Raw genomic sequence first — 15,438 nt, forward strand, 5'->3', positions numbered from 1 at the left:
CTGCGGGATTCCTGGAGCCGGGCATCCTGGCCGCCCGCTAAGCCCCTGTGCCCGTCCTGTGTCCCTGGGGAACCAGAGTCCAGCCTCAGGGGAAGAGAAGCGGCCACTGAGACTCTGCAGGGTGCCAGGCGGGTTGGGGGCTGCAGGCCCCAGAGGGCATGGAGCGGTTAGGGGAGAAAGCCAGTCGCCTGCTGGAGAAGTTAAGACTCTCGGACTCCGGCAGCGCCAAGTTCGGCCGCAAAAAGGGTGAATCTAGCCGGTCCGGGTCCGATGGGACTCCTGGGCCGAGCAAAGGGCGACAGAGTGGGTTAGGGGGACCTAGGAAACCCGGGCCCCGAGGAGCTACTGGGGGACCTGGGGATGAGCCTTTGGAGCCGACTCGAGAGCAAGGCCCCCTGGATGCTGAGCGGAACCCGCGCGGCTCCTTTGAGGCTCAGCGCTACGAAGGTGCCTTTCCCGGGGGGCCTCCCCCGACCCGGGCCTTGCCTCTACCTCAGTCATCGCTCGACATTCGGCTAGAGACCACGGCCCCGGCCTTGAGCCCCCGCTCCAGCTTCGCCAGTAGCTCGGCCAGCGATGCGAGCAAGCCGTCCAGTCCCCGAGGCAGCCTGCTGCTGGACGGGGCGGGGGCTGGCGGCGCCGGAGGTAGCCGGCCCTGCAGCAATCGTACCAGCGGCATCAGCATGGGTTATGACCAGCGACACGGGAGCCCTCTGCCTGTCGGGCCGTGCCTGTTTGGCCCGCCCCTGGCCGGTGCTCCAGCAGGCTATTCCTCCGGAGGGGTTCCCTCTGCCTATCCGGAGCTGCACGCCGCCCTGGACCGGCTTTGCGCTCACCGGCCCGCGGGGTTCGGCTGCCAGGAAAGCCGCCACTCTTATCCCCCGGCATTGGGCAGCCCAGGAGCTCTAGCTGGGGCTGGAGTGGGAGCACAAGGGCCCTTGGAGAGACGAGCGGCGCAACCTGGACGACATTCGGTGACCGGCTACGGAGACTGCGCCGCCGGCGCCCGCTATCAGGATGAGCTAACAGCGTTGCTGCGCCTGGCGGTGGGCACGGGTGGGCGAGAAGCCGGCACCCGGGGGGAACCCTCGGGGATTGAGCCGTCGGGTCACGAGGAGCCGCCGGGTCCGTTTGCTCCGGAGGCCGCCCGAGCCCGGATGCGTGAACAGGAGGCCAGGGAGGACTACTTTGGTGAGTGAGAGAGTAAAATGCTTAAGGACCAGAAGGGACCAGTCTCCGCACTCTGTAGCCCTCTAACACCGACGGCCGAAATTGCCGGTGCCCCGGGATCAGAGGCGGAGACGCGGAGCTAGGTAAAAAGAAAAGAAGGGGCAAAGCGCTTTCTATAACTTCCCACGGGGTTTCAAATAGACCAGGGCTCCTCGTTCTTGCTGAACTCAAACCCCCTGATTATCTCGTGAGTCTAGGCTTCTCAAGCTGTAAAGCCTTGGGTTTTCGCGGTAGGAGGCCTCGTAGGGAGGGGACCCAGAAGGGCAGTGAGCGCATCCCCCTTTTGCTACCCCCCTTCACGGCGGTGCCCCTACAGGCTCCTGCGTGCGGCGCCCCCACCCGGCCCTGGCTCCACCCCCAGGAATTCGGGGAATGCTCGGGTTGGGGGGGCGGGGCGGGCAGGCCGCGTGCGTGCCGGCTCCTGCCCGGGCGCTCCAGGTGCCCGAGGCGGGGCGGGGCGGGCGGCGGCGCTGTGTGGCGCAGGGCCCTTGGAGAGGTGGGGGCTTTATTGCAAATGCCGGGCCTTGGCTGCTGTCGGGGAAATGGTGCTTGGGTGGGAGGATGGAGCACCTTGGAACCAGAAGTGTACTCCTGTCCCGGTCCTGATGGCTCGGTGACTGCGTGGGCATTTAAGGGAAGGAGACCCGGTAGTGCCAACTTTTATTTTCCCTGCCCTCCGGAAGTCAGGGCAGAAGCCATGACCGCTGGGACACCATCACCTCTTGCCAGGATTCATCAGGCCTTGAGTTCTGACTGTAACATGGTCAGAACTCAGGCCAGAAGTTGCCCCTTAGTTCCTGTTGCTGTTCAGGAAACCTGGTCGCTGCCCCTGTCCCCCACTGGGTTACGTTCAACAAGTATTTTTTATAGGTCTCAACTATGGGGGATATTGAGGTGTCTTGGGTGATCTTTTGAACAAAACACACAGGAACCATATAAAGAAATGTTTATCTGATTTTGGAAAGCTCACACCCCAGGGCTGTGGCCTCTTCAGTTTTACAAACAATTCCTTCCACCATTTTTTTCACCACCTGTGCCCTTGCCCTATACCCCTTGCTCTAGAACTCTGTGGCTAGAAACGTGAATGTAGAAACAGTCAAGGAAGGATGCTTGGGTGGGGGGAAGGGGGGACGGGGCCCTACCTACCTAGTTCAATTCCAACTTCCTAAAAAGTCCTCACCCCTTTCCCCTATATCCAACCCAAAGAGGAATGCCCAGAAAAAAGATGATGCTGATCCACTTTGTTTAGAGAGATTGAAAGACACGGGTTCTTTGAGCAGTTTTCCTCTGTGGCCCAGTCGTGGCTCATAGGGGCAAGAAACCTCTCTGGCTAAAGCAAAGAAAAAGACAGGAGCTCAGAGTGCAGTCAAATAGCTCAGAATGCAGAAGAAGCTAGGTGGAAATGTGCTGGGGTACGGAAGGTGAGGTGGACATGTCTGAGCAGTTCTCCTTGTTATCCTGTAATGTCCAAGGCTTCCCAAAGAAGTGGCTCTGACAGGGTCCCCTGACATGACAGTCCTGGGATAGATCTTGCCCCATGGGGGGACTGTATTTGGACCCAGAGGTAGGGGCTTCCTCTCTCTGACAGGAGGCCCTGCAGACCCCTGTGCCTCCAGCCCCAGCTTGACTGTACCCTCTTATTCCTGCCCCTAGTAGGGGCCCTCTTCCTTGGCTATAGCCTTGCCCAGATGCCAGAGGGTGGGAGCAGGACAGGCCTGGGCCCATCAGTTACTGCAGCTGCTGCACGGGCTCCTATGCCTCTGGGCAAAGACTAGGATGGGCCCCAACAGGCAGGGAGTGTGGCAGTGTGCCGAGGGGGCGAGGTGGGGCTGGGTGAGGCGGGCCCGTTGGGATCTGCTCCTCAAAGACAGGCTCTAGCCCTCACTCATGGGCCTGGAATTGGGGAGTGGAGGTAGGAAGGAACACACCCAGGAAAGGCGGGTGCCAGAGCCAGGTGTATGTATTTGGGGATGTAGGGATATCCAGGAAGAGCAATTCAGCTGTCCCTGCCGTGGTGGAAAGTGACAGGGAAGCATTAGGGGTTTTGCCACCCTTCTTTGCCCCTCATCTTACCAATGCAGCCCTCAACCCGTAAAACTGAATAGCAGTTCATTTTACAGTAGGGGAAAAGTAAGGTCCTAGGGAGGTTTTTTGGTCCTGGTCAGCTTTTTCCAGAAGCTTTCTTGAGCCTGCTTGTGGGTTGGCATCTAGACTGGCATTCCTGACAATTTGTGGGCACAGTGCAACAGGGATCATGCTATAGCTTTTTCCAACAAAAACTAAAACATCAAAAAGGCAGGGACCGTATCTTTGACTTTTTCTAGTTTGCTACAGTATTGAGAGCTGTTCAGAAATATGTTGATTAATCAGTAAATAAGAACGGATTCTCTTTCTAGCCAAGATCTTGCCACATCCCATTTCTTACTGTTCCCTCTTCCTAGAAATAAGCCCACCCAGTTGTCCTTCCCTGAGGACTGCCTCTGGTGGTCCTCTGACTGACGTGCTTAGGAAAGAACAAACAGGAAAGAGTGAGTATAAAATGGGGAGTGGGGTGTGATGCTGACAACTTCTCTCCCTTCAGGCACCTGTATCAAGTGCAACAAAGGCATCTATGGGCAGAGCAACGCCTGCCAGGCCCTGGATAGCCTCTACCACACCCAGTGCTTTGTCTGCTGCTCCTGTGGTAAGTGTAGCCTGCCAGGCCTTCTGGACCAGGGCCCAGGCCTCTAGCAACGCCCCCCACCCCCACCACCCCCACACACTCACAAGTGCTCTTCATTTGTTCACCAAGGACAGCTGTTGGGTCCCTACCATATCTGTGGATGACCAGAGCTGCCTCACCTTCTCTTGTTTCCCAGACCTGGCTCTCCAGCCTTCTCATTGGGTCTGCTTTCTGCAGTTTCCCGCTTTATCCCCTTATTCCTTTAGTTGATCTTCCTTCTCCTCGGTCCTCCCTTCCTCTGTCCCTCCCTCTTTCTCCTGTCTTCCTGCTTGCCCAGCCTGGACTCCCGCCCGGACCTCTGGTCTCTCCTTGGTGGGGTTTGGTCTTGGGCAGCTGAGTTGCCCAGGGCGACAGTGAAAGACAGGAATGTGGGAAGGGCGGGGTGGGCTGGGGGAGTGGGGAGCCTTGGGGGGGGTGGGGAGGGGGGTTTTCTCTTGGCTGGTCAGAGTTCAGCCACCTCACTAGAGTGCAGGCCACCGGGCCATGCCAAGCTGATGACATCACGCTCCAGGAATGCCCAGCGCAGCCACCACCGCCACTGCTGTTAGCTCTGGAGGCCTGCTTGGGGTGGGGGTGATCTCAGGAGCCTTAACTCCTCTGCCTTCCCACTGCACCCCCTCCCCACTGCTCTGCTAAACCTTTAATCTCCTATCTGTGCCTGACTCCAGCACTGGGTTTTTCTCTTGCTCCTCTAGCCTCATCTGTCTGTTTGTCCTGTTTATAGGATCCCTTCTAGCTTTGTCTTTCTTTCCCTCTCTTTCCTTCCCTGTGTCTCATGCATTTCCAAATCCGTTTAAACCACTGGGCAGAACTGGCAGTGGAGAACTTGCCTATTCCCTGCTCTCAGTCCTTCCTGTCTCTGACAGTGTGGACACACCCCAGAGCCACTCCTGGGTGTACATCACAAAAGGGGGTGGTCCTGCTTTGTTTGCAGAGGACCCTAAAGATACCAGGTCCCTCTAAGCTTGGAAAAGCAGCCTGGTACAGGAGGAAAGGGAACTGGCTGTGCTCCCAAACAAAGCACTTTGTCCCCAGCAGTAACTCCAATATCTCCTGACTTCTGTGGCTCCTATCCCCAGAGGAAGGGAGATGGGGCTGAGAGCCAGACAGCTTGTGTGAGCAAAGAAGGTCCTAGGGTGAAAGGTCCAGAGGGCAAGGCCTGTGACAATATGTAAATTGTATGGCATCTTGTTCACAGAGCTCCTTTACCTGGTACTCCAGCGGGTGCTCAGCTTTGCTTCCCCAAGTTGCTCTTCATGCTCTGAGGAGTCAGGGGTTGGAGGGAACAGGGAGCGGGGGAGAGGGGAAGTTGGCTGGAATGAGGCCAAAGTAAATTGAACTTGCATCAGATGGGATTGTTGTGTAGCAAGAGAGGACAGCCAGCATTTGGGGTGGGGGGGGAGCCAAATTTAAATACAGCATGCAGCTTCAGGGATGGATGACCCCAGACTAGGGGAAGCCAGGCCCACAATATGTCTCAGCCCCTTTTCTGCTGTTTCTAGGGAGAACTTTGCGCTGCAAGGCTTTCTACAGTGTCAACGGCTCTGTGTACTGTGAGGAAGATTATCTGGTGAGTGAGGGGTCTCTCAGGCCTGGAATTGGCTCCTACCCTGGAAACCCCTTCTTGGTGCACACTGAGGCTCCACCCATTGAGGCATTCACAGTTGGCTAACATCCTTCCGTTGTCTTTTCTTTCTCACCAGTTTTCAGGGTTTCAGGAGGCAGCTGAGAAATGCTGTGTCTGTGGTCACTTGATTCTAGAGAAGGTAAGGAAAACAGTTTCAACTGGGACTGTGAGGCTGAAGGGCCAAGGGTGGGAATCAGGCTAAGAGACAGCAGGAGGCCAAACCGTATCGCCAGATGAATCACTGGCATCCATTCCTCCCAGGGCTACTATTATTTTTATTTTATTGTGAATTGAGTGATAGTTTACATGGGAGAACATCAGCTTTACATTCATCGTATCATATTTTGTTTCATTACAATGGCTACAATCCCCTCCATGCATCATCATTCAACAGCATTTGCTTCTGTTCCCTCTGGGTTTTTTTGTTTTGTTTTGTTTTTTTCTGGATGTATACCCAAGCACTCAGGAATATATAATCAAACAACCAAATAGTATATACCCTGCAAGCCTGCTCCGCCCCCACCAGCCCACAGCCTCTCTCCCTCCTTGAGTCTAGAGTCCCCAGCCGCTCCATCTCACACATCATCATCTCCTCTGCCTCCATCTCTGGCGTCACTGCTTCTCTGGATAGGGTCCCACACTCTGCTCTTTTTCCTTAATGGTTTCCTCTTGTTCAAGTATTGAAACCCTAGCTCCTAATCCTGCCATCCCAAACTTCCGTGACCTGGCCTCTTGGCTAATTCTGCAGATACCATCATCCAGTCTGAGCTAGGATTGAGGGACCTGGGTCTCAACTGGTTTTCTACTATTGTTGGACTAAGTTGGAATTTCATTTTCTTTTCTGTCAAGAAGGAGGGATTCAGTTAGATCAATGGTTCTTAGCTCTGGTAGCCAGTAGATTACCTAGGAAGAACTAAAAATTAATAATACCCGAATCCCATCACCAGAGATTGTGAATTAATAGCCCTGGGGGGAGGGGACCACACAGGCATTGTTGAACATTTTATTGTAGTTTAGGTGCACTGATACTTTTTAAAAGGTCCAGAAGTGATCCTGATGTACAGCCAGGGTTGAGAAGCACTGACATGAATGCTAAGACCTTTTTCAGGGTCTCTGCCTCAAACTGCACAGTGGTGTTTTGGAAGGGTGGCAGGGGTTGGGTGAGATTGGAGGCAGCAGCAGGGAACATAATGGGTAATTGGAGAGCTGGGGAGATTGATTCTCTCTTTCCACCCCGTGAGCCAGATCCTGCAGGCAATGGGGAAGTCCTATCACCCAGGCTGCTTCCGATGTATCGTTTGCAACAAGTGCTTGGATGGCATCCCCTTCACAGTGGACTTCTCCAACCAAGTGTACTGTGTCACCGACTACCACAAGTGAGTCTGCTCTCTGGAACACAGTGTGGGGCTGGGGCCAGAGAATTCTTAATCTCAGCTCACCTCCTTCCTCTCTGTTGCAGAAATTATGCCCCCAAGTGTGCAGCCTGCGGCCAACCCATCCTCCCCTCAGAGGTATGTCTGGGTTCTCGGGCAGGGCAGCCAGCTCTGCTGCCTCTGGGGAGGGGATGGGGACTTGTTGCTCGGCTTCCTGCAGGAAGCACTAGTGCTGAGGAATGCTCTCTGGGAAGATTCCCGTGTGACTCTGCTCTCGGTCACCACTCTGACCCACACATCCGGGCCTGGACATGTCTGACGGCTTCACTGGGCCCAGGCTTCATCTCTTCTATCATAGTTTAGAGGAGGAATCTTTGAGGTCATGGTAACTACATCCCAGATAGAAGGGCTAGGAAAAGGTGGGAAGAATTCTGAGGGCTGGTGGGCAGGGGTTCAGTAACAATTAAACTGTGTGTGCTAGAGAAGCAATAAGCCAACAGAGATCAGAACCCGCTGAATCCCCTAACCCCAACTTAGCCTGCTTTATTTGTACCACCCACCCTCACTCGCCTTCTCCTTGCCACACAGCTGGGAGAGGTATGTGGGGACATGCTAAGAGCAATGCCAGGGAGGGGAGGAGGAGTTGTGGTAGGCTTTTGAAGGCCATCTCAAAACTACCAGTGAGTTTAGAGTGGCTTGGAGGCCTTTGTGTGATCTTCCCATTGGGGCAGGAGTAAGGCCTGTATGCTGCTCACATATCCCCATGGGGGATCTGTCTGTCTCAGGGTTGTGAAGACATCGTGAGAGTGATATCCATGGACCGGGATTACCACTTTGAGTGCTACCACTGTGAGGTGAGTGTTGGGGACCAGGGCTGCTGGGGAGAATTGGAATGGGGGGAATGGTTTTGAGTGCCATCAAGTCAGTTCCATATCATAGCGTGTACAACAGAACAAAGCTACTGCCTGGTCCTGCCCCATCCTCAGAATCCTTGCTGTGTTTGAGTCCACTGTTACAGCCACTCTATCTGTCCATCTCGCTGAGGGTCTTCTTATGTTACTGACCCTCTACCTTACCAAGCATGATGTCCTTCTCCAGGGACTGGTCCTTCCTGATCACATGTCCAAAGTATGTGAGACATCATTGCTTCTGAGACGCATTCTCTCTGACTGTACTTCTTCTAAGATTGGTTCATTCTTCCAGCAAAAACACACAAACTCATTGGCACTAAGTTGACTCCACCTCACAGTGACCCTGTATAGGATCGAGTAGAACTGTCTTCTTAGGGTTTCTGAGGCTTTAAATCTTTTGTGTTTGAACTGCTGGCGCAGTGCTTAACCCATTATGCCACTAGGGCTCTGTGGGTATATTCATTATTTTTCACCAACCCTAAAATTCACATGCATCAGTTTTGCTTCTGTCTTCCTTATAATCATTGCCCAACTTTGGGGAATGCATATGAAGCGATTAAAAATACCATACCTTTATGTCAGGTGCACATCATTGTTAACATGACTTTTTTGCTGTTTAGCACTTTTATGTTAAAGAGGTCTTTTGCAGCAGATTTGCCCAAATGTATTTTGATTTTTTGCCTGCTGCTTTCATGGACATTGATTGTGGATCCAAATAAAGTGAAATCCTTGACAACATCAATATTTATCATGATGTTGCTTATTGGTGCAGTTGTGAGGGTATGGCTTTCTTTATGTTGAGGTTTTAATCCATACTCAAGACTGTAGTCTTCGATCATCATCAGAAAGTACTTCAAGTTCTCAATCACTTTCAGCAAACAAGGTTCTGTCATCTGCATATCATAGAATCATAGGGTGTTAGTCTTCCTCCAATCTTGATGCTAACATTTTCATGTAATTGTTAGTCTTCCTCCATATAGTTGAGGCTTTTTATTATTTGCTTATCATACAGATTGAATAAATTTGGTGGAAGGATACAACCCTGACTCAGAGCTTTCCTGACCTTAAACCAGTGGGATGGAAAGAGGTAGGGCAAGGAAAAAGTCAAGTTCTAGAATAGCAAGGTGTCTATGGGAGAGGCGTAAGGCATGGAAAACCAGAAAGTGCTCTGATTTCTCTAATCCCTTTTTCATCCTCTAACCACTGTTCTGGGTCTAGTTGTATAGTCTTTTCTGAATGCGACTTCCCTAGAGTCAAGACTCTCAAAACTATTAACTGCTAGAAATAGGCTTTGCTCATTATTTCTGCTGCAGCAGCGACACCTGGTGTCCGGCTGTGGTATTTTCTTGAGTCTTGGCATCCATCCATTCTACCACATGCTCCTCAAACCTTTCTTTATTCCAGCAATTAGGAATCTGGTGTTCAGCAGATCAGACTTCCAGGATGTGTTCCGGGTCTAGGGTGCCTGGACTGGGTTGAATTCGGTGTCCTCCTTTCCTAGGATTGCCGGATGCAGTTGAGTGATGAGGAAGGCTGCTGCTGCTTTCCTCTGGATGGGCACTTGCTTTGTCACAGCTGTCACATGCAGCGGCTCAACTCCCGACAGCCCCCTACCAACTATATCTGAACTGCCGCCTCCGCAGCTGCTGCCATCACCACCACTGACAAACTCCTGACCAGTGGGCCCTTCAGGCGAGTGGAGGCAAGGAATGCACTCTGCACTCAGCTGGCTGGGCGAAGAGTCCTCGGGAAGGGCCTTAGGGCCAGAGACCCAAAGATTATGACATTCCAAATGGACTGTGGAGAGAAACCTTCCCATTGCCGATGGGGATGACTGGCCTCTCGGCATGTGTGGCCTGTGTTCTAGCTTGCCCTCAGGCACACACAGGCAAGTTCCAGTACTTTCTGAAGGTCTGTTTCTAATCTGTATTTCCAGTGTCTGTGTATAAGTCAAGCAATGTTCTGGTTCTGAATTACAAGAAAAAAGAGAGGCCATCAAGGGTGCTCCTCACTCTCCCATACCTACACATAGCACTAGATAATGGGACCAGCCTAATCCCTACCACAATATCTTGTCTGTGCATCTGGATGAAGAGGTGAAACTCTGGACCAGTTTAATGAGTTCTTTCTTGGCCTTGTTCTCTCTTAAGGAGTAGAAGAGCTCCTCACCCCTCTGCTGGGAATGGGGACCAGTGCTGGCTGGGCCTGCTGCCTGTATTGCCTGTTTCTCAGGGACTCACATGGGCCTGGGGGAGGTGAGGTGGGTACCTGGACTCTGTTTCTCTTACAGGGCGAGGTAGTGAGAGGGCCTCTGTGGGTGTGCAGCTCCCTGGGTGGGACATCTAGGGATTCTGGAGCTCTCCAGCCCAGTATGCACACCTAGTACATTCTCTGTCTCACGCATTTGCACATACACACACACACACACACACACACTCACTCTCCCCCTTGGCTTCCTACCTGAGCTCACTCCTCCAGACCTGCCACCTCTCAGAACTCCAGGATCATATCAACTGCAACCCCAAACCTCTGGGATTCTGGGAGTCAAAGGGAGTAAAACACTTGGATTTAGTACTAGTCAGTTTGGCTGAAACTAGTTCACCTAAAGCTAGATTACGTAAAACCAGTTCACTGAGATTGTGTTGACTTAATGATCAATTTGCCAAAAGCTCAATCCCCCTTTGGGTGTTTTTATATCCATTTAGGTGTCCTTTTCTTTTTTATCATGCTTTTGAGTATTTTGAGGATTTATATCTATTCATCCAAGAGTAATTTTGAGTTATTATAAATTTATCAAATTTGCAGCACCTTGTAATTGATGAGATTGTTTCCTACTTTTATGAATGTCTTTTTTTCTGTCACCTACTTTTTTAAAAAGTTAAAGTTTCTAGCAATAAATATAATTGGTACAGATATTCTGTGTATCCTTTTGTGTTTCTTAATAATCCTTTACAAATTAGATGCCTTGAAAAATGTAACTGAACTCAATACAATTTTGATGCTTTGACCTAACTTCTACATTCCTACTGTTAAAATGCCAATATAGCCCTAAACAAGCAAACAGGTATATAGCATATTCAAATGACTAACATAGGTTTGAAGACAGCAGTAATAAGTTGAAAAAGGTGAATCTGCTACATCCTTTGAAATGCTGCAGATCTGATAAATATTTATTTTAAACTAACTGGTTCTAGGTGAATTGGTTTTAGGCAAATTCATTTGGTAATCTTTGATCTTTAGTCTTCAGTCTCTGCCACTTAGAGTTTCACACGGGAGTGATGAGGCCAGGAATTCCACATTTGGCTTAGTCTCTGCCAGCCATTGTGGGAATTACATAGCAGAGCCCTCCCTCGGAGTGAGAACACACCAGGAAGCTTTGAGTTCATGCACACTGAGGGCCAGAGGGAGGAGAAAGACCTTTCTTTGGAGGGATAAATGTTCTGAAACTAGATTATTTGTTCTGGAGCTGGGGTTGCTTCTTCTGAACTGTTATGAAATAAGTGACTACAATAACCCTGTGCCTAGGACCTTTGCACACCAGGCTGCTCATGCCCGCGAAGTCCAGAGGCGCATGTGCAGCTTGGTATCCATCTCTTCAGTTCCACGCGTTTCCTCTTGCCCACTCTCACTCTGCTCCTTGCTTTTTACTTTGATCATGTCCCTCCATATGTTTCTGACGTGACTCACTCATTCCTTTCTAGGTGTCTGCTGATTTGTTCCACCCTTTTTGTTATGTGCCGTGGAGTCGGTTCCGACTCATAGCGACCCTGTACAGGGTTTCCGAGGCTGTAAATCTTTATGGGAGCAGAAAGCCTCATCTTTCTCCCGTGGAACAGCTGGTAGTTTTGAACTGCTGACTGTAGGATTAGCAGCCCAATTTGTAACCACTATGCTACCAGAGCTCCTTGTCCCACCCTTAAAGCTCTCAAATACTGCTCTTGTCACTGGGGCTACTCTTTACCTTCTTCCTAAGGAAAAACAAATGATAACGTATGATGAGCACAGGCCCAGCACACCACTGGCAGGCTCCCAGGTAAACTGGCCATCTCAAGAGCATCCCTTCCTGTTAGGAGATTGCGCCTTAGTTCTAGCTTAACATTTCCAGTTCATGGTGAAAGATTTATGGGAGAAGGCCAAGGATACAGCAGAAGATAGGCCTTGCTGGCCAATTTGACACCTGATTCTCATCAACAGCTAATAGTCATGAAATGGGGAGAAGGGAAGAAAGGAAGAATTAAGGGATCCATTTTGAATCAGGCATGGGTCAGACTTTCAAGAGCAGATTTCCTCTATTTGCTATGGCCAGCTCCATTCCCTATAGATTCCAGCTGTGGTTTATCAAGAACAAGGCTGGTGATGGTTGTCTCTGCCTTACTCCTTAGAGACTTAACTGCCTCCACACCACCACCTGGAGTTCTCAAGGCCTCAGGGAAATGGGTAAGCTTTCATTTATATTCTGGCTGAGACTGCCCTTAGTCAAGGAGGAGGTAGAGAAAGAGCTATTTCCAGGTTCGTAAAGCCAGTTGTTCTGATATGATACTGTGGGATAAGCACTGGACTTCTAACCAGAGGGTTGGCAGTTCGAACCCACCAGCAGCTCCTTGGAAACCCTATACAGAAGGAATGGGGACTGCCTTGCCAGAACTTAACAACAAACAAGCCAGTTAGCTGAGGTCCTTGAGATAGCACTAAAGCAGGGAATGAAAAGAGACCCGTAGATCTGAGATAAAAGAACTGGAAGTAACAGGTGAACTAAAGTATCTTGGGGAGTCCTGGTGTGACACTGTAGGATATAAGCACTGGACCACAAGGTCGGTTTGAACTGCAGGATCGGCGGTTCAGTCTCACCAGCTGCCCCTCAGAAACCCTGTACAGGGTCACTGTGAGTTGGAACCAACTAGATGGCATTTTAAAAAAATATTTTTAATCTACTTTGTGTTTTAGAAACACCTGTCTCCCACAAACTGGCTTAGGGTCATTCAGAACCCTAATGGTAAGACTTTACAACAAGGGGCTGACCAATCCCACTTAACCGTAGTTGTTTGACTTTGAAAACATTGAGCAAATTATGACACAGATTAAAGCGGGGAGCGCCTTGGCTCCGTACGATAAGCACTGCACTGCCAACCACAAACAAGGCCAGCTGTTTGAGCCCAGTAGCTGCTCCATGAAACTTTCTGCTCCCACAAAGATGTACAGACTCAGAAATCCTATACAGGATCACTATAGGTCAGAACCTATTAGACGGTACTTAATAGATTACAACAGTTTGACTGTAGGAGAGTCAATGAAGGCAAATTCTACCCACTTTACCTAAATTTGACCTCTCTTGTAAAGGAAAGTGCTGACGTGTGTGATGGGAGCCCGGTGCCATCCAAGCATGAGAATACCTACTAAAGGTTACTAGTTAGGCTTGTATCCTAGAAGGTTTAGAGCCAAATGGGTGCAATCTTAGCAATTAGTTAACCCTGTCACACATATACGTACTAGAAATTTAAAACAAGATGCCCTTCCAACTTTCTAGTAGTAAATAACTTACCCACTTCATCCCAGGGACCCCAAAGGAATATATATATATAGATTACTTGTCAGCATGAAAGAGGCAAACACTTTGCTGGGATAGCCAGATTAGGGGAAGTTTTCATGGAAAAGCTAGGGAACACAAGAAGGAATGAACATTTTTGGTTCATATATGTGCAGTTTTGTTATTAGATAAAAGAATTAGCAGCGACCAAAGCAGATTTGAAAGCACATGAGCAGAAGCAATCATATGGCAATAGAGTCCCTGCCCTTGAGGAGGCTGCAGTCTAGCCTGGGAGACAAATAGGCACATAAAATGCCTCGAGAAGATTACAAGCATCATGCCAACAAGTGCGAAGTCATTTGAGTGTTAGAAGCAAAAGATCTAATGCCACAGGGTACAGAGCAGTGATCGAGAGTATGACCGACATCTTGTGAGGCTTAGATTGGAGGTTACAAAGTGGTGGCCCACAGACTAACTCCTGCCCTGAATGCATTGGGTTTGGCTCACTGAGAGTTAGCATTTATAATATTAATTAGAACTGTTGACGAGAGAGATTTTCACACGAAAACACCAGCTAAATGTAGATGGAATATTAGAATTGGAACACAGTATTTTGTGAACTCGAGTAAAATTGATCTAGGCAAGGATGACTAATTGGTGAAATGGTTGACAAAGGACTGGATGTTCGATTAGTGCCAAATAACATCTCATAGTGTGGTCTTGAGGCACAAAAGGAGGGACCACCACCTGTGTTTTGAAATTACTTCTGTTCTGGTGTGATGTAAGTACACAACCCAAGCTAGTATTTATGAGGGGATTTCAAAAAGTTTGTGGAAAATGGGGTTGGGAAAAAAAGAAAAAAAAAAAGAAAATGGGGTTGGAAAATAGTGGAATTTTCCATGAACTCTTTGAAGTTTCTTATTTGTTTCCTTCCTCCCAAAGGAAATACTAAAGCTAACCCACCCCTGCCATCAGGTTGATTCTGAATGTTAGTGACCCTGAGTAGAGTTTTCAAGACTGTAAATCTTTACTGGAGCAGCCACATCTTTTCCCCATGGAGCAGCTGGTGGTTTAAACTGCCAACTTTGCAACGAACAGCCCAATGCTAAACCTAAGTGCTACTGAGGATACAAGAGTAAACTAAAGGGCACTAGAAGGAAGCCACCAGACAAATCTAGGAGGTGAGGCACTCTACAGGTAGCAGGCCAGGTTCTTCTGTAAGCCAATACGATTTAAAAAGAATAAAGTAAAAATTTATAGAGGATCCTAAGGGGCATAATAACTAAATGCAAAGCATTGCTGTTAAGTGGTGTCGAGTCGATTCCAACTCATAGCAATATTGTATAGGGTTTCCTAGGAGCAACTGGTGAGTTTGAACCACCAACCTTGTGATTCAAACCAGCCTTGCTTGTCCTACAGTGCCACACAAGGACTCCAAATACAAAGCATAGTCCTGGCTTAATGGCTTGGGCAAATTGCTGTAAGGGAGATTTGGGGGTTAATTGGAAAAATTTTAATATGTTTGACTATGACAGGACTAGATGAGATGAATATTACTGATGGAAAGATTAAGCTCATTTAAAAAAAGTTACAAAATTATATGTACAGAATAATCACATTAAAAATGTCTACTTATGAAAAAACATCTAAAAGGATATGCATTAGGGCATTGATGAAAATATGCTTTGTTTTTGGCCTGCATTTTATATTTTTATATAATGTGCATATATTGCCTCTGTAATAGTAATAAGCTATTACAAATAGAGTTAAGGGTGCCAACATTTACAGTTCTGGAAAGTTCACATACAAATCTAAATATCGTATGCACAAACCTGGGTTTTTATAAGATTTCTTGAATAATCAGAAGCTGTGTGTCCCGTCTCCCGCCCCCTCCTAGGATTTCTTTCCCACAGGCTGGAATAGGTTGGAACCGAGTGAGGCTGCCCCTTTATTCCATGCGTTCCTTCCTTAGTTCATCAGAATCCCCACCACTTTCATACCTGTGCCCCTCACGCATTGCTTACCAGCCTTGCTCCTGCCTGATTTTTGGT

At 49.2% G+C, this 15,438-nt stretch overlaps 1 protein-coding gene across 1 annotated transcript; it reads left to right on the forward strand.

Annotated features, from left to right (window-relative positions):
* Positions 1-158: 158 nt before the first annotated feature.
* Positions 159-9,490, forward strand: AJUBA (ajuba LIM protein). The gene is made up of 8 exons (XM_006835447.1): positions 159-1,191; positions 3,812-3,913; positions 5,455-5,522; positions 5,656-5,718; positions 6,825-6,955; positions 7,039-7,090; positions 7,738-7,806; positions 9,365-9,490. Exons 1-8 carry the CDS (start codon positions 159-161, stop codon positions 9,488-9,490), a joined length of 1,644 nt encoding a protein of 547 aa, XP_006835510.1.
* The last annotated feature ends 5,948 nt before the right edge of the window (positions 9,491-15,438 follow it).

The sequence above is a fragment of the Chrysochloris asiatica genome, unplaced genomic scaffold, assembly GCF_000296735.1.
Source record: "Chrysochloris asiatica unplaced genomic scaffold, ChrAsi1.0 scaffold00017, whole genome shotgun sequence".
NCBI classification, from domain to species: domain Eukaryota; kingdom Metazoa; phylum Chordata; class Mammalia; order Afrosoricida; family Chrysochloridae; genus Chrysochloris; species Chrysochloris asiatica.